Genomic DNA, 27,311 nt, shown 5'->3' with positions numbered 1-27,311 from the left:
TATTGTATAGCCCACAGGTTTTAGTTTAGACTTAAGTACGTTCTTGCTGTTGGTGAGAGAGCCTTACCTGGGATTTACAGTGGGCTGATAGCACTCTAAAAGGTCTGTATTGAGTTCTCTTTACTCTGTATGACTCTTGACCAGCTTTCAAGTGGAACAGTTTAATGAGAAACTGGCATAGTCTTATAAATCTCTTCTCTGCCAACTAGTGCTATTTTAATAGCTCTTCTGGATAAATATTCCCTTAGAACCTGTAAAGGTTTGGAGTACTACTGAACATCGTGTTCCTTGGTACTGTGAAATTACTTCATTAACTAAAGAAACATTCTGAAAAAACAGGATTCTGCAGCTTAAAGTTTCTAAAGATGTGAATGCTAAAGAAACTAATCGTATTCTAAATAATTAAAATTCTTATTTCACTTGATGTCTGATTCAAAACCAATTGAATTCAATGGGAGGCTTTTCTATAGCGTTTGAAACATATTTATTGAGGAGATTGTAAGCTTACTCGTGCACAGTTTTATGAATAGACATGTTACAGATACTGTTTTCCAAGCAGCAGTGGGACAATGTTTATTTTGAACATTCAGTGTTAAGGCATAAGTGAACTGAACTGTTCAACTCTGTTTGTATGCCATGTGTTCTTCTTATGGAGACTTACATTTTTACTAAATCATTCAATTTAGTCCGGTTGGGTGGTTTATTAACTCTTGTCACATTTTTCATCTGAGCTTCCTTGTCTAAAACGTAAGGAAATTTTGATATGGGCCTCTTCTTATTAAGAGCGTCTTCAGCAATGTTTGATTTAATGTCGGTCCCTACTAAATACGAAAAAAGGCTAGATTTCATCTTTTAGATGAAAAGCAAATGGAGACTTAATCTTGCAAACACCTGAGTTAGTTTAGTTTTAAAGTTGTGAGGGTTCTGGTTGTTTTCCAGTGCTTCACAGAAGCTATAAGAGAAATAATCCTGGAGATCATTTGGAGAAGTAGAGACTTTCTGAAGCCTGTGCGTTTTCAGCTGTGTGAAGGACCCTGCCACCACAAGAGGAATTGTGTTGAAACCTAGATGAAGGACTAAAGAGTGGCAGAGTGGAAATGCAGGGGGGAAAAAAAGTGCACCTCCTTTTATCCTCTTCGATTTTGTGTGTTCCTCCTCCTTTGTCAGAGGTTGGGCATACAAAAGGAGCTGGCTCTAGATGTCAGTTTTTGGTAGTGGTATGAGAACCACTTGATTTGCTGCCTTATGAGAAAGGGTTACATCTGAGACACTTAAGTCCAAGCTGCTTTAACTGATTTAAATGTTCTTAGCATGTTGCTCTGCATAATAGCTGTCTCGCATAAAAGGTCTGTCTAACCCAATATCTGTTCTCCAACAGAGGGCAACATCAGACCTCTAGTAAAGATAAATGTCTAGTGTTGGTTTCTTGTTCTTGATGTGGAGAGAGAACTAAGGTCCAGATCCAGGATACTTAGGTGTGGAGTTATATAGGCATTGAGTAGCAGCATTTAATCCTTCTTATGTGTGTTTTGGAAATCATATCAAAACTTTTGAACAGCTGCTGCTTGTGTAGGAATAAAATGAAATAACTTGCCTTGAATGAAAGTTGAGTTCTGATGAGAATGTATTTCAGTGCCTAAAGAATTGCCACTAACTTCAGGGCAAAAAAGAGCATATTTGTTTTTAAATGCTTTGAAGTAGGACAAGGTGCCAATCCTTATTTCCCGGAGCATGAACAAAGTCCTCCTGTTCCTTGGTGTGCAACCTGTAGACCCTGTCTTTCACTCTCAGCCAAGCTCTTGAAATCAAGGTGAAGTCTATAGCTGTCATAATGAATCACTGCATGCAATTTCCAATATTGAACAAGGGGAACGAAGCTTCGTTCCTGGTCTTGTAAAGTGAGACTTGATATGAATGGGGTTTCAAGATGTGATTGAAGCTTCACAGGAGAACGCAAAGGCTTTGGGCTGCCAAATTTTACTAGCATTTGCTGAGGGGGAGTTTAGTTGTTAATGACACTGGGCAGCAGATGGTCTTTGAAGAGTTGTTAAGACACTGTGGATCGTACTGTAAATATGTGGGTGACTGGAACCAGGATGCTGACAGTTCACTCTCACAGCTCATCATGAGAAGGTGACTCGAGTGGAACTGGGTGTTGCCAGAACATGAATTTCTTGGTATTTGGCAGTCTGCTATGTATCTGGGAAGAATTTTGCAACATAACGGTGGTATGGTAGTTGGGATGCACTTAGTTGTGTAAGGTTCAGAGCAGAGAACATGATATGTCTAGTCAACCTTGCTTGACCACTGCTTATCTTTAGACCTGAAGGTACTGAACGTGTGCAGTTCAGCTATAAGACCAGTCCAGGAGTTAATTTTGGTCTTCTGTTTTTCCCTGAATCTGAGTGAGTATGCATTCATACTACAAATGAATCTGAAATGTTGAGCTGGGAAATAACCTGTTACAGGAGAAAGTCCTCTCTCCCCTACTGCAAACCTGGTCTTGACCTACTCTTCTGTTTTGCCTTGTCACAAAGTACCTCCAGCCCCTGCATCCAAACCAAGAAATAGAATTGTGGATTGGGGCTTTTTATTTTCATTTAACAGGATGAGGCACAATGTATTTCATCCAAATCCTTTGTCAAATTTTTAGACTGTTTCTCATCTCAGCCTGCTTACCTGTGCAGCTTTTTAGTATGACTTGAAGAAAATAGCCATATAAAGTATCCTAAGTGTGATTCATAACATGAAGTACACTATGTGGGAATTGCACAGATATATCAGAAACTTAGTGGACAGTGTGCAAGGACACAGCTCCTATTTTTCGAGGGACACTTACTCACACCTGTGCCCCGTCAAAAGCAAGCCAAATTAAAAACCTTGGATAAACTAGCCATGGAAGTTGAGTTTTTGCCCCGTTTTTGGAAGTGGGATGAGCAGCTACAATTTGAGACTCTTCAGCTGTGTAGTAACCCATTGAAACTAGGGTTCTCTTTGATGCTATGATCTTCAGTGCAAGTGTAATCTTCATGAACAAGTCTCAGGAAGCCATTTTCTTCCTATCTTGGTGTCTAGGTGTCATAGTTTTTCAATAGATTCATGGGGTCTTTGGTTTTGGTGGTTTTTTTGTTTGCTTGTTTTAAAATTAAGATGACTGTACACCTTCTTCCTTGAAATGATTCTTCCTCTCTCTGCAGTCTCCTGGCTTAAGTCAGGAGTGAGATACGAGCTGAAGAATTCTTTTATTCTTAAGCGGGGAAACAAACTGGTTTGGGCAGGTGTTTGCAAGGACACATATGCTAAATCAGTTCAAGATAGCGCAGTAACTGGGTCCAGCTTTTTGCTTTGATGTCACTTACTATTTGGACTCTGTCAGCTTGGGTACTTATCCCTGTCTTGTGATCTGTTCACAGATGCCGAACAGCTTTGCTGCTAGTCCGTGATGTAAGAGGTTATTAGGTAATAAAATCCACTGTGAATAGGACTGACTAAATGTAAGGTGCCCATTAGCCATCACTGTTTCAGCTGAAATGCATGTCAGGTGTCGCTGGCTTTCCCTGCCTGAGGGTAGCACTAACAAATTGTCTCTGTAGTCTCACAGTTTCTCCAGTCTGGCCTCACAGCAAGATCAAAAAAGTTTCATGGGTGTCCTGTCTTCATAGTGATAGTATTGTCCTTGGTGTAAGATGGTCTCTTTTTCGTTAGCTTTGAGACATTTCAGTGTCTTCAATAACAGCTTATTAATTTCTTTATGGTCTTGCGATAGCGTTCAAACCTGAAGAACTGAAACACAGAATTGACACATAGACAGGCAAGCTGGCGAAAGGCGTGGTAAGTCTGGTCTCCTGAATGCCAGGCGCTTGTTTCAGTGTTTCTGCAACACAGCTCTGCGTTACGTTTAGAATAACTTGTGATGTAAAGTTGCACTGTGTTTTCTAGGAGAGGAGAATCTTACCCTGCCAAAAAGGCCAAAACCCTCCTACCAAATTTTGGTGAGTTGCAACAGTGTAACTTCAGGAGAATTGTTTTTGGCCTCTGTATTATTTAGGCTTTGACTAAACTAAACCCTGTATTTGCTAGTACTTCTGATTCCTAGTCTTGTATAAGCATAGGATCTCTTCGAGAGGAGCAGAAACATGGTTTGCCAGTCCATTGCATCTCATCAAAGTCAAATTACGAAGTCTAATTTCTGAAAGGAAAACATTTTAATACTGGTAATTACTGTTCTGGTGAAATATTAAGGCTGGAACTAGCTGAATTATGTCAATTAAAATCCTCAGTTAACTTCTGTTAGGGAGTAATTTAAAACAACAATAGTAGTACGTTACCCTTTGCTTTCTGAAGGCACATAATTCTTGCTATCATTGAATGACAGATACGCATGGACCAGTTGGAAAATACCACAAAGGGAGGGTTTTTAAATGTTCAGATTTGCTTTAATGACTTTATAAAAAAAGTCTGCTAAAAATCTCCTGCAATGAATATGACCCTCAACAGTAATATTTATGTAGTGTAATTAGTGTGTTTGCTAAAGATCCCATTATTGTTCACAATGTAGTTAGACTTATAATCTAGCAAATGTGACATACTATAATGTTCTGCTTTGTAAACATTATAGACTCCATTTTAAGACTGAGATTGCCTCATGCCAACAAATAAAAGAAAATCATGGCCTCATAAAAACTTCTAATTATTTAGATGTGCACTCTATGTGTTCCTGATGCAAAGTTGAGAGTGAACCAAGGTGAATATGGAGCACAGGTGCAAGCTTCAGTGCAGGTGATTTGCCAACCTCCTTTTATGTAAGCCTCGGCTGTCTGCTTAAATCTCACTAAGTTTAAGGAGGAAAATGTGCAAATCTGAACAGCTTTTTAACCTCTTTTGCACAGGCATATTTGTATTGTGCTTCTGCCTTATTTTTCATATTTCTGGATAATAAATAGGTATTGATTTGTTGGTAATCCGGTGAAGCCATGTATATATGTTAATCAGTTATTCACTCATGGGAGGTTACTGTTGAGCCAAGCCCATTTTCATTTCATTTTTTAGGGCTGAACTTCATTTTTTGTAAATTTTGTTGTATCTTAAATGGACAAGAACTTGGATACTAGATTATTGGAGCAGTACGCAGAATGGGCCATTGCTAAAAATGAATTTTCATTTCATGTTTGCTGTGAAAGACCTGTACTAAAACTCTTGTTTTGGTGTAACTGCTTGCATCATTCATTTCTTCAAGTCAAATAATGAAATGATCCAAGTCTTTTAGGCTCTGCTCTTTTGAGACCTGCGTGTGGTACACGAGCTTGGAGGATGGCCTGCTTCTCCTTGTTAGTCCATGAGAGCGCTGCTTGTCCTTGTCTCTCTCTGCCATGGTCTTTGTTAGTCAAAATATCTTACCATACTCGTAGTAATTTGCTGAAGAGTACAAAGTGGCTGCTCGCAGCAATGAGAACAGATTCCAGATAGGAGACTTTTTTGAAATAAGCTTTGCTTTTATTGCAGTAGCTATTAGATGCTGTTTCTACTGTCAGTCACTGTACAAACAGAGGAAAAGATGGGTGCTAGCACAGCATCTATGGTCTAGGTAGCTTGCTCTAATTGCAGTCTCTCACTGTGAAAACTTTCCCACAGCTGTGCCAGCAAACATCGCAGACCTGAGAAACATAGAAGTGCTCAACTTTTTCAACAACCAGATTGAGGAGCTGCCTACACAGATTAGCAGCCTTCAGAAGCTCAAACACCTTAATCTTGGGTGCGTATCTTAATGCAAAAATTTGCTGTAATAGAGGTGCTGTCAAACATAGCTGCAGCTGAGCCTGGAACTGCTTTTTTTTTTTTCTTTCTGTTAATGTTTCTTTTTTGAAGTGGTTGTGAGGGTAACTTGGCAATTATTGCGTCAGAGTGTTCAGCTAGTGTCCTGGATAATCAGATACTTAAAAGTGATCAAGCACTTACATGGTTATCAGTATACCAGAGTAAGGGCAACAGCAACTCACATTCATCTAATACTGAAGTCAAACTTAACAATTATTGAGTTTTACTTCCTTAGCAACTGTCTCTTAATTCTGTGGTTGCTGCATAAGAGTCAGGCTCTATTTTCTGTTCTGCTTTTTGTGTTGTTGTTTTTTTTTAAAAAAAAACAAACAAACAAAACCAAGACCCAACCCAAGCACACCCCGAACGCTAATTTTTCTGTTAATTTAGGACTTGAATTCCAAAGTCCCAAATTTGAGATTAAAGACACTTCAGTTTCTATTAAACGTGTTAAAGAAGCAGCCAATCTTTATTGTGGTGTGCATTTAATTCAAAGAGCTAGTATTGACTGAAGCTGAGCCAGAGGCATTCCTGTTAAGTGTTCAGATACTATATTCCGGTAGAGTTGGTGATACTTTATAATAACTAGAGTTGCAGAAGGCTTTCTTGAATTATTAAGAAAATAAATGTGAAGCAGAGAATCTTCTTAATTCAAACTGGGCATATTGAAGTGTAACTACATAGGAAGGCACTGATAGGAGTAAGCTTTAGCTTTATAGGCTTCTCATAGAAAGAATGTGTATACTTCATAAATTCAAACTTCTTAACACCTTATATTGAGGGTTTTTTTTACTATTTTAAATGCCAAATGATTTTGGCTAGGTTCTGTGTATCTTGCTTTAGATACTTGTATAAAGTGCTGATAATTGAATTGCGTCTTGGACTGTTGGAATGTCAATAAATGTTTTTATGATGATCTGTCTTCTCTGGTCTTTATTTGCTCTCTTAAGCTCTCTAGTATGCCTTAATACCTGTTTGAACCTAGAACTGCTTTTCAGACCAAATATTCATAATCAGGAATCTGTATATTTTGGGCATTATAGAAGTATTACAGTGTATGGAGGGAGGAAGATGTTGGGTTCTTTCCATGGATTAAAGCAGTGACAAGTGTTGGTGTAGTTCAAATACTGGTTTTCATTGCTGGTCTTCATGCCATCTTTTTCCGTTAGACATTAGGTGTGGAACTACAGTTGCCACCGTCATGTGTCCCAAGGTCTTGTAGATTAAATGCTCTTCCTTCCTAATGCCCTACTTGAACATAATCTTTCAGGCACAAGATTAATAGCCCATCTGTAGTTCTGCAAAATGGGTTCTGCTTCAGAGGTCCTTGGAGCCAGTGAAGAGGAAACTGTTCTGCCCTAGCAGTGTGCTGGGTGGCCACCCAGAAGCCCACTTGTCATCTGCAGTGCATGTGTACACGCAGGGCATCAAAACAGCCCTCTGGGGAAAGGGGAGGCTTGAAGTAAGAGCACAGATTAATTTTGGGAGTATTTGGGTGCAGAAGGGACAAGTGGTGGGTGGGAAAGAGGGAAGGTGTACTGCTGCACTGAAAGCTTATAATAAAAAAAAAAAATTGAAAGGCAGATGTGGCACGGTTTCTGTGGCACAAGATCAGTGTTTGAACTTCTCCAGGGCCAAATAGTGCTGGGCAGGGACTTTCAGCTTGTTCTTTTTCCATGCCAAAGAATAGATACCATTCTGCGTCTTGTCATTAGGGAGAACACTTTCTCTCCCTGTTCATTGCTTACAAAAGGGAAGGCCGTTGGGGCCACTCTATCTTTTTACTGGTGGAAAAAAGAGCTGCTTTCTTTAGTCCTATTTGATATAAAGAACACTTTGAAAAACAGTGACAAGAATGCAGTAGCAATAGTGGAAAATGCGTTTCTGCATTTTAATAGCTACTACAACAGTCATACTAGGTGCATGTCCCTGGCAGGACTGCTTATGGGCTATGAGGAAGAAGATGCTTTCATCTAGACTGCAGCTACAGAGAGCTGATCTCTACAGGTTCTTGTTCTGATGGGGCTGGCTTGTGCAAAAGTGGGAGAGGAAAGGCGAGGTTAGTATCTGAGAGTCTGTAAAAGAAATGTTGTATGTGCTTCTCCTACCTTTGCTCGCATGGATGTGTGGTCATCATGCTTAGTCTGGACGTGCAGCTGCTCTTGTGTTTAATTCGGTGTCCAAAGACCTTTTAGAAGACGAGTCTGTGTCCTACAGATGTATTTCATAGTATTTATCACATAGTACAGCACAGTGTTTGACAAACGTTGCATGGGGGAGGGAAGGCGCTAGAGATTAGAGCCAAAAGTCTTTACTATTTTTGGGTACCCAACTTTGTCAATATTTCAGCTTATCATAGTATTTAGTGTTACATCATGCTTCATATATTCATATTATATCTCCTCTTGACTTCAGTTGTGGCTATTGCTATTTATCACTTTTGCATCAGAAGGAGAGTCAGATTAAGAATATGTTTAAAAATAACATTTGAAAGATCATGATTGTTTCCAATCATCATGTAAGAATAAAGTTCAGCTCTTCCTGAAGATGCCAGTCTTCTCAGTTCCACTTTCAAATCCAGGTTACAGCCGAAGCAAGGTCCATACACACAAGATATATGTTTGGTGTACATGGAATAGGGGCAGTATCAATAATAATCTGGTAGTTCTTTCGTGTTCGTACGATAAGGAGCCAGAGCTCTAGCTGGTACACAAACAGTAAGGTTCTATGATTATAGTCTCCAGCTCCTTGCCTTTCTTCATCGTTACAGGCAGCTTTAGTGATTATCTGAATCACCTTGCTCAAGCCCTTTGAAGTCAGAGAAAAGTTACTGTGTTCTGTAGCTTATCTGCTCCAGGTTATCAGAGAAACCTTTTCCTTCTGTTAGCTTTCCCTGTGTTCTTCCAGCTGTTGCTGGTGGGAACTGCTATCCTAAACCCTCTAAGACTGGCTGAACAAGCTCTATTTAGACTAAGCCTCATCAATCAGAGACTGACAATTTATTTACTTCATGTGCCATGTGCATCAATAGCTATCTAGTGACACAAATTTGCTGTTCTTAGAGAAGGGATTTGAGCAGCAGTTATCAATGAACATAAACACCATGCACTTGAGGTATTACTCTGTGTGTTTGGTACCATGGTGAAGAACTGTGTGGTACGGTGGAATGGCAGGTGGTCAAGATGATACGCAAAAGGGTAATTTGTAGTTTAGCTGAAGGTAAGTCATCTGCCAAGGACAAGCTTTTTCCATGACACACTGTTTAAGCTGAGCGTAGCACTGTGGCACGTCTCTCCCATGTGCTTCACGTTTCAGGTGTGGCGGTTGCTTGATATAGCAGACGGGATCCATTGCAAGTGCATAATTTTGGGGCGTGTTTATGGGAATGAGAGATAAAAGAAGGTCTGCATTGCAAAAGGGTTGCTTGCTATCTTGTAGCATCAACCCCTTTTCAAAACAAAAGGGAAGGTTGGTGTCAATTACATTTTTTATAAATGAAACTCTCATTGCCTGTAGTATTCCTACTAGATGAAGTGAATACTGATGTCGTGTTCTGTTTTTCCCCGTTTATCTGCAGCATGAATAGGTTAAACACCTTGCCAAGGGGATTTGGTTCTTTGCCAGCTCTGGAGGTTCTTGACTTGACTTACAACAACTTAAGTGAAAATTCTCTACCAGGAAACTTCTTCTATCTGAGTAAGAAACTTTTATAATAACTTTACAAATCTTCATGCTTCACGCTTCGTGCTTTGCTTTCTGCAGCTGAAATTTGTTTGATGGAGACCAAACTCCAACAGAATTTTTCTGATGTTTGTTTTTTGTTGAATATCTTGAATATTTCTGTGTAGACCAGCAATATTTATCACTGATATACAGTCAACTGACACCACTGGACACAAGAAGACTTGGTTAGTAATGGTATATTAGTTTTCTTCTGAGTAATATTTCCTTGGGTCCCGTAGTCAGTTAAAACTTAAAATTTCATGGAAGCTTGCAGGCCTCGTGGTGAAGTAAACTGTTTTGCAAGGCAACTGTTATGTGTTGACTCTGGAAATGATTGTGTTTGTTACTGAACTAGTTTTAACAATGTGTGGATGTTGAAGTGTCCAGTATGTTAAAAATGTGCACCACTTGTCGCCTTCGTTGGCGTGGCGACCAGCTTGGCACTGGAGTGGTGGAGCTTAGGTGACCTTTGCACATGTTAAAAACAGACGCTCAGAGAATTAAAATAAAGGTATTGTAATGCATATGTGCAAAAGGGCCGCATTATGGTTGCCTAAGCAACTTGAATTCTGGCACTCTCTGGATTTCAGTGATTCTACTACCTTGCTGGTCTTTTTAGTGTGCTATGCTGAAGTGGCTTCAGGATCAGTGCATTTAGCAGCAAAAGTGACAGGTGAGGGGAGAGGAAGGAGCGCCGCTGTCTGAGGGATTTCGTGATTGGAGCCTGGCAGAGGGAAGTTTTTAAGTCAGCATTGTTAAAAATGGTCACATTTAATGAAATGAAAAGAGGAGGAGGAGGAGTAAACTGCATAAGACAAATGAGGTGATCTCTTTGGTGGGAAGGAGAGGGTTTGCTGACCTGACTGCCTGCCTTCTGTTCCATCCGACAGTTCTTTGCGAGTCTCCATTTAAATTTTTTTTTTTTCCAGACTGTCATGTATGCTTGTTCAACAATAGCAAGTTACATGGTTGTGCTGGGTCATCTCATTTTCTCTGAATTTTGTAGAGACTGAGCATGGGAATTATACAATTTGAGTTGTCTGTATTGCTGTCTTTTAAGGTCTCTTTCCCAGTGTTCGGCTGTGCTTTCTTTAGGGTTTAACACAGAGGTGTATTTGTCCAAAAAACTCACTTTTAGTATTTGTTTAGGATGCAAACTGATGTAATAAATAAGAATTGGGGGTAATAAAGAGTAATGACTGTATTCTGACAGCTGAGCATTGAGACTGTGTGCCAGAACCTGCCAGAGTCTGCTATTGTAGAAATTGTTAATTGTGCCAGTCCTTTTGAATATAGATGTTTTCCTGAACTCACCAACAATACAATAAGCCAGTAAATCTAAGTTTGACCTGCTTGTTATTATTGTGAGCCCTGGGTATGTCAAAGGCTTTTCACCGAGTCAGGATTATTAATCAAACCTGACTCCCTTTTATTGATTAGACCTCAAATGGTTGGGTTATATGCCACCCTGTTTATATATTGCTATTTAATTTGCAGCCACCCTGCGTGCACTCTATCTAAGTGACAACGATTTTGAAATCCTGCCGCCAGATATTGGGAAGCTCACAAAGTTGCAGATAGTAAGTAATTTATCTAAATTCTTGGAAAATCAATTCACTTTTGCAACGCTTGTAGGAATAGAATCTGGTCAATTTGAGCAGTACTGGGGGATGTTTGCAGGAATAGACCACTACACCTGGAACTGTTTCTTGTTTACTAGCTGACACTTGTAAATAAATTGGAAGAATTGAGTGTTTAGGAGAAAGGTGGGGGCAGAGGGAGCAGAGTTCTGTTGTAGGCTGCTTTATGGTAACCGAACGTTGTTCTGACTACTCTGTATTCGCTCTTAGCTGAGTCTTAGAGACAATGACCTGATATCACTGCCTAAAGAAATTGGTGAGCTCACTCAGCTTAAGGAACTTCATATCCAGGGAAATCGTCTTACTGTGCTGCCCCCAGAACTAGGTAAGATTATGGATGATGATTTATTTATTTGAATAATAACGATAATGATGCACGGCGTTTCCTTTGAAACGAAACCAGTTGCTAAAGTCTAGGAAATGAGTATGCTGAAGTCGTCATTGCTGCTAATACTTACTTTCCCCTGAGAAACACTCACTTCACTCCGACTGGATATGCAGGAGGGGCCAGAAGATGATATGTGTTTGGTTTGATTAGTTTTTCACATGTTACAATTGCCTGGTGTATTAGTACACCTGACTGCCAATTTGTGTATAGCGTCTTGCTTTCTATAATATATCATAAATATTGGGTCTTCAAAGCTATTCTTGTCTCTGGCTGGGTTTTGAGAACACTATTTGGATAAGCCAAAATTATATGAAGCAAAAATGACAGCAGTATAAGTGGCTTTTTTGTGACTGTTCCTGTAAAAATAGGAGTTTGATCAACTAGAGCTAAATTGGAGGAATTTTTTGTTTTTTCCATTTCAATAGCCTGCCTTTCTTAGTGAGTTGACAGCTCTTTGACTTAAAGCTGTGGAGCTTGTTGATGTACTTCGAATTTGTGATATGGGCCATTTAAATATGGTTACACGTGCCTTCTTTCTACCTTTAAGGTAGAGTTTTTCTTTGAAACTGAAGTACTGATTTTGATGAATTCGTATTGTAGTATTCCATTTTGTGTGAGGGGCATTAACTTCAATAGAAGTTGTGCCTGTTTGCTCAAGCCAGAATATGGTTTCAGATCTTTTTAAAGTTTGTTTTGTTGGGAATATTGTAGCTGCTTCAATTAGCTGTTGTTGAAACACCTGTTACACATTTTATTTGTGGTTTCTTGTTACTGTGAACTGTTGTATAGGGAAGCTTCTTTGTTTCTACTAGTACCTTCCAACTAATAGTTCCCAAAACTCAGAAAGGTAGTGACTGAACTTAGCATGATAAAGCAAAATTATTTGTTGTCATAAGAACTTCCTTCGACCCATTAGAGAATGTAGTAGCTGTGTGTGTAAATGTGACAGTCTCCAATGTACGCGTTTTGTTTTATGCAGCAAAGTAACTGCTTTTTTCTGAGGTGGGAGAAGATGTTTGTTTTGACTTTTGTTTACCCACCGTGGATTTTTTGCCTTTATCAGTCTCTATGTAGTGGACTATATGATGCTGAGTATTTTTTTTTTCTTTCTTGCCACTGGTATATGAAAGTTGCTCTCATTTCCTTGATTTCAGATGCTTATTCCTTGACACAGGCATACTTTCTTTAGCTTTTGTCAGTCATATTTATTTATAAAGTCTCTTTCAACAGCAATAAGATTTCACAAGCATGTGATATCTGTAAATGTACTTTTATGTAGCTTCCTAAATTACAGCCTTGTTTTTTTTCTAGCCTTGTTTTTTTTCCAGAAAGTGGAAGTTAAATGCTGCACTGGCTAATTAGATGTTCTAAACACGCTGCTGCCTTACAAACATGACAGCAAATTCACTTTAAATGGTTTTACCATGGTTGTCCAAACCAAATGGAAATATTTGAAACAAAATTCTTGATGTTTATTTCCACTGATCTGCAAAACACAGGTTGGCCAAGGGAAGCATTTCTCCTTTTATTTAACATTTGTTTGCATTCTATGACAATATCACAATCTGGTAGAAAAGCGGGTTGTGATTTTGCCCCACCTGATGCTTGATACAGCTTAAGATCTTGTTACCTCTGTTCTTTATTGCTCAAATGCTCTTCTATGAATAACACTTTTCTCTTCGTGTATGAATTTACCAATATTTCATTTTATGGTCTTACCCAAGATCCTCATTCATGTGCAGCTGGCGTAATTTCTATTGTAATCTATGCCATGTGTAGTGCTAGAACTGTCTCAGATATTTAAAAAAGCCTAGCTTTTGTGTTATATTTCCAGACAACATTACACTGAAGTGTAGATTTGTAACTTGTGCAACTTGCAAGCATATTTACTGTGCAAAGCAATGTTCTTGCTTGTTTATTAAACATCTAGGCAAACATTTAGGGAATGGATTTTAGCAAATAGAGCACCAGACTGGGCTTTGGAGGGCTTGTTTGAGATCAGGTAGGAGCAGGCCACAGACAAGCATGAATCTGTTGAATGAGTAGAAAAGGTCACATCTTCTCTGCAGGCCTGTTTTTGCTTCTGCAAACGAGGGCAATTTAGAGAAGCACGCTTTTGCAGACAGTTTTAAAGTCTGCCAATGAAAGGTGGTATGGGAGTGTCACACCCTGATGAATGGACTGCTAATTCCATAGTCACTGTCTGAGGAAAAAAACAATTTAATTATCTGCTTTCTGAATTCGGTCGCCTAAATTTTTAAAATTGAATTATAATGTAAGGAGAACTATCCAAATACTTTGTGCTGTGTGTGTTGGATAAATAGCTTTTCAATGAGCAAGTCCTATTTGCATTAATTGGAGGCACTGCTGTTCCATTTAAAATAAACAATCTTTCCTCTCTCATTATTGCTTTCATAATTAAAGCTGCTGAAGGCTTTTGACTGCCTTAGTTCGGGCACTGGTGGACAGCAGTGAATCATTAGATGTTTGTTTACTGGGGAGATGGGCACAGTATAAACACCAGAATAAAACAGTGTGTTTGAATGAGGAGAAGAGGAGGAGTACATTAAACTGATTTTTAGAAGTAAGAGAAAAAAGTCCAGAAGGTGGCATGGAGGGTAGGGTATGAGAAAAGGCCACAGACAGGCACTTGGATCACAGTTTTGGAGTGGAGAGAGGTACCAATAAATAAAACCCTGCAGTCTGCTCTTAATTTCACCTAATGTGATTGAGAGTGGCACATGCCCATAAGAGGCCTGGGGAAGATCAGTATTATCATCCTCTGTGTTTAGCAGAGAATACCCGTCACTAATTTAAGAAAAATATTCTTGCCCAGGAGGAAAAGAGGGGTCTAGAAGCGAACACTGGTGCTCTGGGTGAAGGTGCTTGTCTGTAAATACAGTGCATGTGAATGATGAATGCAGGAAATGGCCAGGAGTAGGTGGGTGGAATTTGCAGCTTTTTTTTATCATTTGTCTCTCAAAAACCCGTTCATGAGGAATGGTGGTGGGCAGTCATATATAAACTTTAAAGAAGCACTGGTATTTTTTTCCTTAGCATTTAAAAGGTTATGTACTGCATTGTGAGACAAATAAATCATGATTCACTACAACAACAGAGTTGGAGTCAGTTATATAAATTGCCAAGTAAGCACTAAATCTGTCACTTTGTGTATTCTGACCGTTTAACAATTGGAACAGTGTTTGGGAAGAAAGCTGAGTAGAAATGAGAACCATGTAAAGTGGCAGATGCAATTAGTAAGATCAGTGACGGTGTTTTAAGTTCATTGTGTGGTCATCTGGGTGTATCACCCATATGTGCCACACAGAAAATTTTCTTAGTGGAGTCAGGAGTGTTAGGGTAGTACGTGGTGCAGAGTATTCACAAAGTTCTAGCTAAATATAAAGAGCCACCCAGAGAATGTACCTTATCTGTAGATTTGTGGTTTTGAAGTGGAAACAAATGGTATGATTTTTAAAACCCAGAATCCAGTGTTGACTGTGTTTGTTACCCTGCTGCCAACACACACGTGTGTGCACATGTACAGAGTTTGCTCATGTTTATGCGTATGAGAAGAACAGTGACTTTTAAAGATGCATTTTTAATTATCATCCTCTGTTTCCAAAGCTGAGTATTGGCATCAATGCCTTTTAAGTATACTATTCAATACTGTTCTAGTTTAGCGAATAATTTCTTCAGGTGAAGGGAGACACCGTCAAAACCGTGAAGTTAGGTACATACTTGAAAAGTGGAAAATTCAAGCTCTTTAAAAAGGAATAAAAAACTTGATAGGGTAAGTAGCCATGTTCCTTTTCAAGGAGGGTGAAACATTTTGTAAGTTAAATCTGTGTGTCAGAATGGCTAAGCTGTCTTCTGTGGATAAAGGATTGGCTTTAAGCAGAAAGTTCAAGGAATCCTGTGAAAAGTCTCAATACTTCCCTCACAGGAAGACATTTTAAATTTAGGCTTTTGAAATGACTCTAGAATTTGTAAATGAGTATTGTAGTTGCTGCAGTTGTTTGTTCAAGTTAATATTAATCGAAAAAGCAGTTTACTTAGGTAATTATAACAGGCGTATGCAAACACGGGAATCACTTATTTCACAAAAGATATTTCTTTTCTAAATATACTTGATGTAAACGCCCAACTTTTCTTATTTCAGTATAAATTGTCACTGCACTCTACCTGTGTCGCGACACAGTGCTGCTCACACCTGCAAATACAGGTCTGTGGTGCTTGTTGGACATCCTGGGGCTCTTTGGACACCAGCTCTGAGCCCTGGATCAACTAACTGAGACCTTGCAATTTTAAAAGATTACCTGTTTCTACGTTTGGAACTAGGGCAAAGGTGGTGTAAGAAAGCAAGGAGCTTTACTGAACTTTCCAGTGGATAAACAAAATAACTTGTTTTCTAGGACTACTGATGTAGCAGTTATTAGTTAAGGAATAACAGAAAAGTATATGTAAGAAGATAAGCCACAGAGAGATTATTTAAGAAAAGCATCTCTGAAAATTTGTGACTATTCTAATTGTGTTTCTCATTTTAGGCTTATTTTAAGTTAAAAAACAAAAAAAAAACACCAAACCCCACCACTTTCTTTGTAGTTAGAAACCAGGCTGATTCCACAGAGTACTTGATGGGAGTTAAGACGTATGGGAAGAGATGACAATTCTACCATTTCATTATACACAGAAAGTGTTTTCTGTGGTCCATTATTTAGCTTTACACAACAGGCATTCATTTCCTTACACTGCTGTAGTTCTTGCCAAACTTCCAAAGATTCAGATTTGATTAGTTTTTAAAATATGCAAGTCCTACTGTTGCTTCTCAGATGACTACAGTGTGTGTGTAGGCTTTCCTAATGTTGACTGTACTCTGATTATAAGTACCATCAGCATAATAATGATGTTTCTGTCAGCAAATATTTCATCTGTTCTGTCTGAGCTGTGGTAGGTAAGAGTACTGTAATTAGAGCCAATCTGTGCAAATGTTATATTTGGTTCATTTTATGTGTTTCATAGTACTTAAAAGTGGTTTTGCTCTTCTGAGTACTTGGCAACCTGTATTTGAATGGAAGTTTCAGAGGTGCGGGGCAAAAGCAGTACAGTGAATCCTTTTTGAACTGGTATTTTTAAGTTAACTAGATTTTGGTCTTGATAGGGACTCTTCAAAGAGAGAATGCTCTGTTGAATTCCCATGTAATTGAGAATCCCAGGGGAGTTTCTGAGCTCAGAAAAAATGTGCAGTATATTTCAAAATAAATTGGGATGCTGATCCTCTAAGCCTGTAATACTTCCTGTGCCATTAAAACGTCTTTGATGTTAAACTACTTTGACATCACATTAATTCCTTTTGTTCCAAAAACCATCTGTCACGTAGTGTGTTCCTTGGGTTTCTTCACTGGGAACACCTAGCAGTGACTGCTGGTTTGCACCTCGCTCAGTGCCGGACGTTTGTTACATAGAGCAGTGAAGGAAATGGTATTTCTAGCACAATGTGTCACCTTTCAAAGAAGGAAGTCGGTGCAGCTTAGCAATACTTGTAGGTCTTCTAGTAAAAGGTCTCTCTCTTACATTAGGAATGTGGGAGAAATTAATTTTGTAGAGTCATAAATAATCTGGAATAATTTTAGAAAGAATGTAGGAAAAATTTTGAAGCAATTTCTTGGATTTTTCTCAAAATGCTCTTTGTTCTGCTGTTCGCCTTAGCTACCCGCACGACGGCATCAGCCAGACTGGTTGCCTTGGTGCCTGAAGGCTACGTGTGGTGGAGTCTGGCTGTTGAAACAGCGTGATTTGTTGTGTGGAAGTACAAGCCGTTAGCAGAGTGTTTTTTGGCTAGGTCTGCCTTGTGTGCTGCGTTGAAGAAGTTCCTGTTTCGTGGCTTTCATCTGTGAATGTTAATGTTATTTACTCTTTCTACTAGTTGTCCTGCTAAGGTCGGGTTTGTTGTGTGGAGTGATGGTAGAAATTGCCAGGGTGCTTTGCCCTTTTTCCCGGAGAGTTAACCACTCCTGCTGTCACCTAAGTATGGAAATCTGAGTTTGCCCAGCCATGTTAGGTCTAGATTCTGCCTGTACTGAATACCTGAAATGTAGTTTAAGGGAGAAGTTCAGCATTTCATCAGTCCTATTGTATTTCCCAGGCTTCTTCAGTCCTGACACGTTCCGGAGTGAAATTCTTCTTGTGCCAGACTACCCATTACACTTTGGTATAATGATTCTGGCTGACCTTTGCTATGATGCTGGAATTTCGTATAAATATCTCAAGACTAAATTCACTTTGTTTTAAACTCTTTTCCGTGAAAGGTTGAGGGGGGACAGTGCTGGAGAGTAAAATCCTTTTCGCAGAGAATTGTAATAGCAGTAGCTGAGGCAATACCAGTTTGCCCTTTATCACTTCACCTTCATTTCAAGGGTAAAGAATTCAAGATTTAGTTAGTCTGCTTTTACTTGATTTCAGCTGTGGTCCTTTTGCTAAGAGTTGAAGCAAGTGGAGCAGCTGTTCTGGGATCACACAGCATAATTAGAGTCTTGTTATTTAACCTGTAGAAGGGAAGAGTGAGAGGAGACTTAGCTGCCAGTCCTCACTAACTCCATGAGAAGGCGGCGCAGGTCATCTTTCTGCCTTGTAGATGGGCAGAAGAACCAGCAGTGTTTGAGAACTAAGGGGGCTCAGTTCAGCACTCAAATAAAGAATGCATTTTGAAGTGATGAACCACTTGAACAATACAGCACTGGCAGAGTCTCCATCTCCTGATGATTTTCAGACCAGATGTTTTTTTGTTTGAAATGTCTTTGTTAAACTGTTTGGTTACTGAACAGACTCACAGATCTACTGTTAGATGTCTTCAAGTGAACATTCAAGTTGGGGTGTAATCTCTGCACTCGTTGTTGAAAATTCTCATTTACATGTAAGAAGTTGTTAGAATAATGTGTGATGTTACAATACCTGCACTCCTGTTTTCTGTCCCTGAAAATAACTGTAGATCTGAGGATGGGCTTAGGCTTCAGTGTTTGGCTTTCAGATTGCTAGTTCAGCCTTCTCTTACCCTGGGGCTTCCCATCTAACGCTCACAGGGGAGACTGCAGACATTCCTGTCTTCGTGGTCAGTAAAGCGGTCAGAGGAAGAATTCCAGCCTGCTGCAGTCTGATGGATGCTCTGAAGTTTGTGTTTGGTTTATTTGCATGTACTGAATCTGGCTTCCTGTTACACGAGTCAAGAAGCTTTTCTTCTGTTAGGTAAAACCACCACAAATGCTGTTCTGGGGTTGTCTGACATGCTGGTGACTCTGAGTGATGCTGTTACGGCTTCTCCAGTACAAGAATGTAGGGGCGAGAGGGCTGGGATGGGTCTTTTGGAGGCGCTTTGGTCTAGGTTTGGCTTTCCTAGTTGCTTTCTTTTAGTGCACAGAAACTCAGCAATAAGCAAATGTATATTCCCAACATATGCTGCGGAGCTGTAGATTTGTTTATCGTACTGAATATTTCTGTGAATATTTCTGCTAGTTCCAAAAGGATTGAGTCACACTTCACTTGTGTACAAGAAGTCTTTGCTCTCTGTTGTCTTACTGCTCCCTTCTAAATACTGTTTAAATCTACTGTCTTCTGTTACTAATCCTGCAGAAGTCATAGAGGTCTTCAAAGCGGAGACAATCCTACTTGTTTATAGGAATGATACAAGTTACCGATGCACAGCTTACATGTGCTTAAGATTGGTGTAAAAAACATTTGCTTTGCTTTTCGTAATACTTTGTGGCATAGAAATCAGTATGTATTTTCGTTTTTTTACCCAGATTTTAAGATGTCATTCACAATTGCTTGGTATCATATTTCTGACATGATAGCCATGCTCTTTTTTCACCCTCACACTCAAACCAGTCTCTCTGTCTATGGAGACAAAGCACATGCTACGAAAGTAATAAAAATTATAAGCCCTGTAGTGTAAAGCAAATCTAAACCAGCCAGGACGGGTGTATTTTTACATGTAACCTAAGTTTAAATTTAGTGTAGTGGATTGATCCCTTACTTAGCCTTTAATAAAACAGGTTTCAAGTGTATTTAAATAAAGAAATAAAACTAATTTCTTTCCTCCTGTCCTTATGTACGGCAGTGAGAGAGTAAGACCTTTGTGTTGTACAGGGAAAGAACATTTAAATTGCAGTTTTAAGAGGGAATGGCTCACAGGGATGTGTTACAGCCTGAGGACTCTCCTTGAGGTCAGTGCAGGGGAGTGTAGGCTGGAAGTTGAGTCAGAGGATCAGCGGGACACAGATGTGAAACTCAACAGTATACAGGCTAAAACTTATTTCCATTGATTTTAATGAAGTTCCACTAGGGATGAATTTTAACTGTTAAAGAAGCGTTGATCTGGCATTTTACAGCTGGGATCAGGTTTCTTATGCTGAATGCCAGTGTTCACTTCTCAAATGTCAGAGTTGTTTAATTACTTTATTTCACCTTTCAATTTTTGAAAGTATTTAAAGTGTTGCCAAGGGGTGTCCAAGTGGCAAGGACAAGTAAGGTTTGTGTTTATTCTGTTTTCTGTTGTTTGTATTGAAGTAATGCGTATGTGCGCTAGTCGTACCTAACTGTACCTTAGTACAGTATATATACTATACCCACTATATTGGGTAAATATTATACACAAGAGAATGAGGGGCTTAAAGTTGTGTATAAGAGGTGCTTGCAGGCTTGATCTAATGGACAGGAGGAGCCTGGGAAGTCTGGAGACACCCTTGGTCAGAGTGATAGGTAACATTATCACTGGCTCTGACACTCATTTTCTGCAAACACGACTGCAGGAGGCAGCATTTTATTTGCTTCGATGGGCTTTTTTCTGACCTTTGCAGGCAGTTGAGCAAAATATGAATATTCACACAAAACCACTTCTTATTTCAGTAGCACTGAAGGAAAATAATCATATGATTCTATGAAAATAATCACAAAATCACAGAATGGTAGGGGTTGGAAGGGACCTCTGGGGATCATCTACTCCAAGCCCTCTGCCGAAGCACGGTCACCTAGAACAGGCAGCACAGAACCGCATCCAGGCAGGTTTTGAACATCTCCAGAGAAGGAGACTCCACATCCCCTCTGAGCAGCCTGTTCCAGTGCTCTGTCACCCTCAGAGGGAAGAAGTTCTTCCTCATGTTCAGACGGAACTTCCTGTGCTTCAGTTTGTGCCCATTGCCCCTTGTCCTGTCACTGGGCACCACTGAAAAGAGTCTGGCCCCATCCTCCTGACACCCACCCTCAAGATATGTATAGGCATTTATTAGGTCCCCTTGCAGCCTTCTCTTCTTCAGGCTGAACAAGCCCAGCTCCCTCAACCTCTCCTCGTAGGAGAGATGCTCCAGTCCCCTCATCATCCTTGTAGCCCTCCACTGGACTCTCTCTAGTAGCTCCTCATCTTTCTTGAACTGAGGAGCCCAGAACCGGACACAGTACTCCAGATGAGGCCTCACCAGGGCAGTGTAGAGGGGGAGGAGAACCTCCCTCGACCTGCTGGCCACACTCTTCTTAATGCACCTGGGAATCCCACTGGCCTTCTTGGTGGCAACCAGGGCACATGGCTGGCTCATGGTTAACCTGTCGTCCACCAGCACTCCCAGGTCCCTCTCCACAGAGCTGCTCTCCAGCAAGTCCGCCCCAAGCTTGTACTGGTGCATGGGGTCGTTCCTCCCTGGGTGCAGGACCCTGCACTTGCCCTTATTAAACTTCCATCAGGTTCCTCTCTGCCCAGCTCTCCAGCCTGTTCAGGTCTCGCTGCATGGCAGCACAGCCTTCTGGTGTATCCACCACTCCTCCTAGTTTTGTGTCATCAGCAAAGTCGTTGAGGGTAATAATAAAAAACACCATGTTTTAGATCAGATGCAGGATAGATTTACTGAGGGAGGCACAGGGAAAAATGTAGCTGCCTTTTCACTTTAACGTCACTTAGGATGGAGTGTGCCCACTGTTACATGAGATGTCCCTTCTGTCCACCCATAGCAGTGGGAGCTCTGAATTTAAGTGGAGCTTATTTTTAATATTTAAAAATACCATTTAAATGTTTTTTTTAGTAAATGGATGGCGTAAGTTAGAATACATTAAAATTAAAAAGGCACATACTTTGATTTTGTCCTTGAATTTTCAAGGTTTGTTTTGGTGTAGATCTATTTACTGTAGCTTCCAGGTGGCAGCTAGCAAGGCATTTGGGCAGGAGACAGTTTTCAGGTCTGCACAGCTTACTAGTTGGGCATAAGAACAGTGTTTTTTAAGATGGGTTAAACACAGAAGTTGTTACACTGGTCCAGTCAAACTAATGTTTCAGGATCATATTTAGGTACAAAGATTGCTGAGACAGGAAAAAAAAGATGCCTAGATCAGGTGTTTCGAAGACCGCACAGCTGGCTCCTTTCAGAAGGCTTTTGGATGTTCTGTGCTGGTCGTCCATAGCAGTCAGCTGTTGCACCTTTATCTCTGCTGTTTGCTTTTCCAGAATCTGTTCTCTTTTCAGTGTCTGCTTGCTGGTAGCAGCATACATGCACTTGGCATTCATCCTGCTGGGAAATCTATGTCTGTTTGAGATAGAAAGCGTAAAAAATGTGTCCTTCAGGCTTAGAAATTAGAAGGTTATTTAAGCATGTTAGACCTGGGTTCTGGGATGTATAGTTTTGAATATTTATTTATGAGAATGGTTTTAGAAGCACTCAATATTAATTTGGAAAACATTTCTGTGATCTAGGAAAGGGGTTGTGGTGGCTCATCTGAAGGACAGCCTTCACAGAATCACAATCACAGAATAGTAGGGGTTGGAAGGGACCTCTGTGGGTCATCTAGTCCAACCCTCCTGCCGAAGCAGGGTCACCTACAGCAGGCTGCACAGGACCTTGTCCAGGTGGGTCTTGAATATCTCCAGAGAAGGAGACTCCACAACCTCCCTGGGCAGCCTATTCCAGTGCTCCGTCACCCTCAGAGGGAAGAAGTTCTTCCTCATGTTCAGACAGAACTTCCTGTGCCTCAGTTTGTGCCCATTGCCCCTTGTCCTGTCACTGGGCACCACTGAAAAGAGCTTGGCCCCATCCTCCTGACACCCACCCTTCAGATATTTGTAGGCATTTATAAGGTCCCCTTGCAGCCTTCTCTTCTTCAGGCTGAACAAGCCCAGCTCCCTCAGCCTTTCCTCATAGGAGAGATGCTCCAGTCCCCTCACCATCCTTGTAGCCCTTCGCTGGACTCTCTCCAGTAGCTCCTCATCTTTCTTGAACTGGGGTGCCCAGAACTGGACAGAGTACTCCAGATGAGGCCTCACCAGGGCAGTGTAGAGGGGAAGAAGAACCTCCCTCGACCTGCTGGCCACACTCTTCTTGATGCACCCCAGGATCCCATTAGCTTTCTTGGCAGCCAGGGCACACTGCTGGCTCATGGTTAACCTGTCGTCCAGCAGGACACCCAGGTCCCTCTCCGCAGAGCTGCTCTCCAGCAGGTCCACCCCAAGCCTGTACTGGTGCATGGGGTTGTTCCTCCCCAGGTGCAGGACCCTGCATTTGGCTTTGTTGAACCTCTTCAGGTTCCTCTCTGCCCAACTTTCCAGCCTGTCCAGGTCACGCTGAATGGCAGCACAGCCTTCTGGTGTATCTACCACACCTCCCAGTTTGGTGTCATCAGCAAACTTGCTGAGGGTACATTCTAACTCTTCATCCAGGTCGTTGATGAAGAAGTTAAACAAGACTGGGCCCAGTACTGACCCCTAGGGGACACCACTAGTTACAGGCCTCCAACTAGACTCAGAGCCGCTGATGACAACCCTCTGAGTTCTGCCATTCAGCCAGTTCTCAATCCACTTCACCGACCACTCATCCAGCCCATACTTCCTCAGCTTCCCTAGGAGGATGTCATGGGAGACTGTGTCGAAAGCCTTGCTGAAGCTTAGGTAGACAACACCCATGGCTCTCCCTTCGTCTACCCAGCCAGTTATGTCATCGTAGAAAGCTATCAGATTGGTCAGGCATGATTTCCCCTTGGTGAATCCATGCTGACTACTCCTGATAACCTTCTTTTCTTCCACTTGCTTGATGATGGCCTCCAGGATAAGCTGCTCCATCATCTTTCCTGGGATGGAGGTGAGGCTGACCGGCCTGTAGTTCCCTGGGTCCTCCTTCTTGCCCTTTTTGAAGATTGGAGTGACATTGGCCTTTCTCCAGTCCTCGGGCTCCTCTCTTGTCCTCCAGGACCTCTCAAAGATGATGGAGAGTGGCTCAGCAATGACATCTGCCAGCTCCCTCAGCACTCGTTGGTGCATTCCATTGGGGTCCATGGATTTGTGAGCATTTAGATTGCTTAAGCGATCCCTCACACAGTCCTCCTCGACCAAGGGAAAGTCATCCTCTCTGTAGGCTGCTTCTCTTACCTCTGGGGCCTGGGATTCCTGAGGGCCAGTCTTAGCACTGAAGACTGAAGCAAAGAAGGCATTCAGTAGCTCTGCCTTCTCCGCATCCTCCGTCACCAGGACACCCGCCTCATTCAGCAGTGGCCCCACATTGTCCCTAGCCTTCCTTTTGCTGCTGATGTAGTTGAAGAATCCCTTCTTGTTGTTTTTGACATCCCTTGCCAGTTTCAATTCCAGGTGGGCTTTGGCCTTCCTCGTCGCATCCCTGCATGCTCTCACCACGTTCCTGTACTCTTCCCAAGTGGCCTGCCCCTCTTTCCACATTCCACGGACCTTTCCCTTCTGCCTGATCTCTGCTAGAAGCTCCTTGTTTAACCATGCAGGTCTCCTGCCTCCTTTGCTCGATTTCTTTCTCAGGGGGATGCATTGCTCCTGTGCATGGAAGAAGTGTTGTTTAAAGAGCAACCAGCACTCATGGACCCCCCTGCCTTCGAGAGCCCTGGCCCTTCTTCTCCTCCTCTCTTACCCTTACCAGAGGCATGTGCCTAATGCATTTCAGTGGAGTTGGTATCTTTCACTGTGGCAAAATAGCGAGAACCTGAAGTCCATTATGAAGAAACACAATTTTAGTCTACTAGTTATGTCAAATTTTAGAGGTGATAAATAGATTTTTTTTTTAATAGGCTGATGTGCATGGAAAGAACAAACCAGCAACGACCAATGCAATCTCCAACCGCGGTGTGTTTTGTGATTGAATCTTCAGTACTGGATTTTTACTAGAGGCAATTTTGTATTTTGCTTACTAAAAATACAGAGGGATTTGATGTGATCTGTGTAGCAGAACAGTATATAAATTTCCTAAAGGCCTGGGGATAGTGTTCTGCTGATGCTGCTGTAAGACAATATGCATAAAGGCGCATCTGCCATGGCTTTTTCTCTGGCCCCCGGCTCTAGTGCTGCAGGGATGGAATAACAGCATTTCTCAGCACAGTGCTGCCATAAAAAAAACTTTTAGGCAAGGAGTCTGTTGATGGGGGACAGGGACACATCTGTAAGGTGTCCGGCTGCCCAGCACCCCTGCAGCGAGCCTGGTACCAGAGCCATGGCTCCAGGCGGGTTTGGTCGTCTCTTCCGCGCTGCTGGGTTTATCTTGGTGCGCGGGGGCAGAAGGGTCCGTGCCGGGCTCCCGCATGTTCGGTGGCCTCCACCTGCTGTTCCTGAGGCCTTGGCCTCGTGTGCGGGGCTCCTGGCTGTCCTGCGGCCGGAGCAGAACTAGGTGAGCCCTCGATTCGCTCAGGGTTTAGCTGTAAGCGCAGAACGGATGCCAGGATGTGGCCCCAAGCAGTAAATGGCTGTGCAGGAGTGACATGTTTTCATCCTGTCTCAGATTTAATTATACGGTGTCTTTGTTCTCAAGTGGCTTATGTTATGGCAGGAATATTAGACTTTGTTTCCTCCCTTGTGCTGATAAGGTGTGCCAGGCTCTCTGTGAACTTCTTACCCTGCTTCATTTTCTGCCTGTTTGTGTCCTTCATTTCCAAATGGAAATTTCAGTACCAAACTCCCCGTGACACAGCCCACCTTCCCTCCTGCCTGGAGGAGTGCCTGCCTGGTGCTTGCCGTGAGGGCTAACAGGTTGTTCCTTTTCGTGCTGTAACGCTGGATGAAGTTCTTCGGTGCGAGCACCGGGCTGTGAGATGGCAGCTGACCACTCGCTCCGGCTGTCGGTGGCCGGCGGGCCGGGCTGCTGCCAGGTGGGCTGCTGGAGGGGCCTCCTGGGCGGGGGGTCAGTGCAGATTATGGGCTTTTGTGTGCCCCGGTTTTCTCCACAGTGAGGTTAATTTTACCCTCAGGGCCTCTTCCTGCCCCTTCTCTCCGAAGGTGAAAGGTAGTGTCTGTACCTGGGCCCAGTGTGTTTTGGGGAAAATTAGAAGGTGGAGGAAAATGAAGTGATTACCTTGGCATGGAGGCCTACAGTTCGTTTCGCTTGAGTCCTCTTTTTGCTGTAAGATTTCTTTAGTTTTAGTAGAATAGTATCTATTACAATTAATTACATTTAAATTGGCCATGTGGTATGTGGAATGGAAGTGGGCATGCTACGCTGAGGGACTGACACAGCTTGGGGTGAGAGAATTCAGTTGAGACCCTGGCTATTGAGATTTTGGGAATGCGTGACTTATTCCTGTAAGCAGCATCGAGTTTGACCCATGATGGGGCCAAGCTTGTCTCCCCAAAATAAACTATTTTTATTAGTTGTATACAGATTGATCATTTTATCCTGATGCAGTACTTGCAGAGCTGTAATTACAAGCGGGAGCTTACAGTGCCGGTAGTTTTAGAGGGCAACGTGTGTGGATTTTTGGAGGTAATAAAATAGAGAATCCAATTTGCAGTTGCAAAGCAAGCCCTTGAGTGATACGTGATCTTCGTAGCAGCAGCGGTCAGAGGGCTGCGGCTAATCGCAGGGCTGCCTTGCTTCGCCAGCGGCCGGCGCCGGAGGACTGAACGGCGAGCAGCGTGAGCCCGCGCCTGGAGCCAGCCAGCGTGGATTTAGACACACCAGTTTCTAGCTTATTAGGTCCTCTTTGTCACAGTACTTAATCCTGCTTCCTGATCCTTGTTAGAACGGGGCTTAATCAAGGAGATGGGTGCGAGGCTCCTAACGAGGCGCAGCGAAGCGTGAGGCAGCGAGGGCAGCTGCTGCCTGACTGACAGAGGGGCGAGAGGCTCCCTGCCTGTTGTTATTCCGAGAGAACAGGCCTCAGACAGCTGACGGATGAGCTCGCGGAGGCAACGGTAACTTGCTGATGGGCCGATATGAGATGCGTGACATCTTTTCACACGGTATAATGGTCTGTCTTTAATTGTGTTAACCCTTTTTGTGGAGAGAAGCATGTCGACGATTAGCTGTGACGGCAGAACGTGCAACTGAAGTGGACAGCCAGCACACGGCTTGCAGCGGCTCCCGCAGCATGCGCGCGAGTTCTTGCAGCTTACACGGGTGCCTTTAATTTTGAAAAGCTAGCAGATCAGGTTGATTTCACATTTCTCTGACAACTTGGCTCAGTCTTCTAAACGTTGTAACTCTTTTTTTTGTTTCTCATAGTTAAAGATTACTGTGGGGTTTTTTTATTTGTTACTTTATATTTCGGGGGGGAGAATAGGCCTCTCTTCATCCTAAAATTCACAAAAATAAATGTAAAATGTAGCACAGATTTGTTACATTCATTTGAAAAACACAAGAAAATATTTAAATGGCTAGACCATCCTGGAATTCAACCTGTTGTATCCATAGTCATGAGGAGTTTCAGTAGAGCATGTACTGTTTTGGTTTTGGGTGGTAAACATTTACAAAACAAACAAAAAAACCCCA

General features: G+C 41.9%; 1 protein-coding gene across 3 annotated transcripts in view; it reads left to right on the top strand.

The window, feature by feature from the left end:
* Positions 1 to 27,311, top strand: part of RSU1 (Ras suppressor protein 1) — a 120,395-nt gene that overhangs the window by 23,696 nt on the left and 69,388 nt on the right. For all 3 annotated transcript variants that reach the window (XR_012763779.1, XM_075419440.1, XM_075419441.1), the window contains exons 4-7: positions 5,632 to 5,752; positions 9,392 to 9,510; positions 11,035 to 11,117; positions 11,388 to 11,502. Coding sequence is in view for 2 of the 3 variants with exons in the window: in XM_075419440.1 (XP_075275555.1) it covers positions 5,632 to 5,752; positions 9,392 to 9,510; positions 11,035 to 11,117; positions 11,388 to 11,502 (438 nt within the window). In the remaining variant the exon portion in view is untranslated. The remainder of the gene's footprint in view (positions 1 to 5,631; positions 5,753 to 9,391; positions 9,511 to 11,034; positions 11,118 to 11,387; positions 11,503 to 27,311) is intronic.

This window comes from Opisthocomus hoazin, chromosome 4 (assembly GCF_030867145.1).
Source record: "Opisthocomus hoazin isolate bOpiHoa1 chromosome 4, bOpiHoa1.hap1, whole genome shotgun sequence".
NCBI lineage: Eukaryota > Metazoa > Chordata > Aves > Opisthocomiformes > Opisthocomidae > Opisthocomus > Opisthocomus hoazin.
Note: the sequence above shows the minus strand (reverse complement) of the source record. Positions and strands in the feature narration are given on the sequence as shown.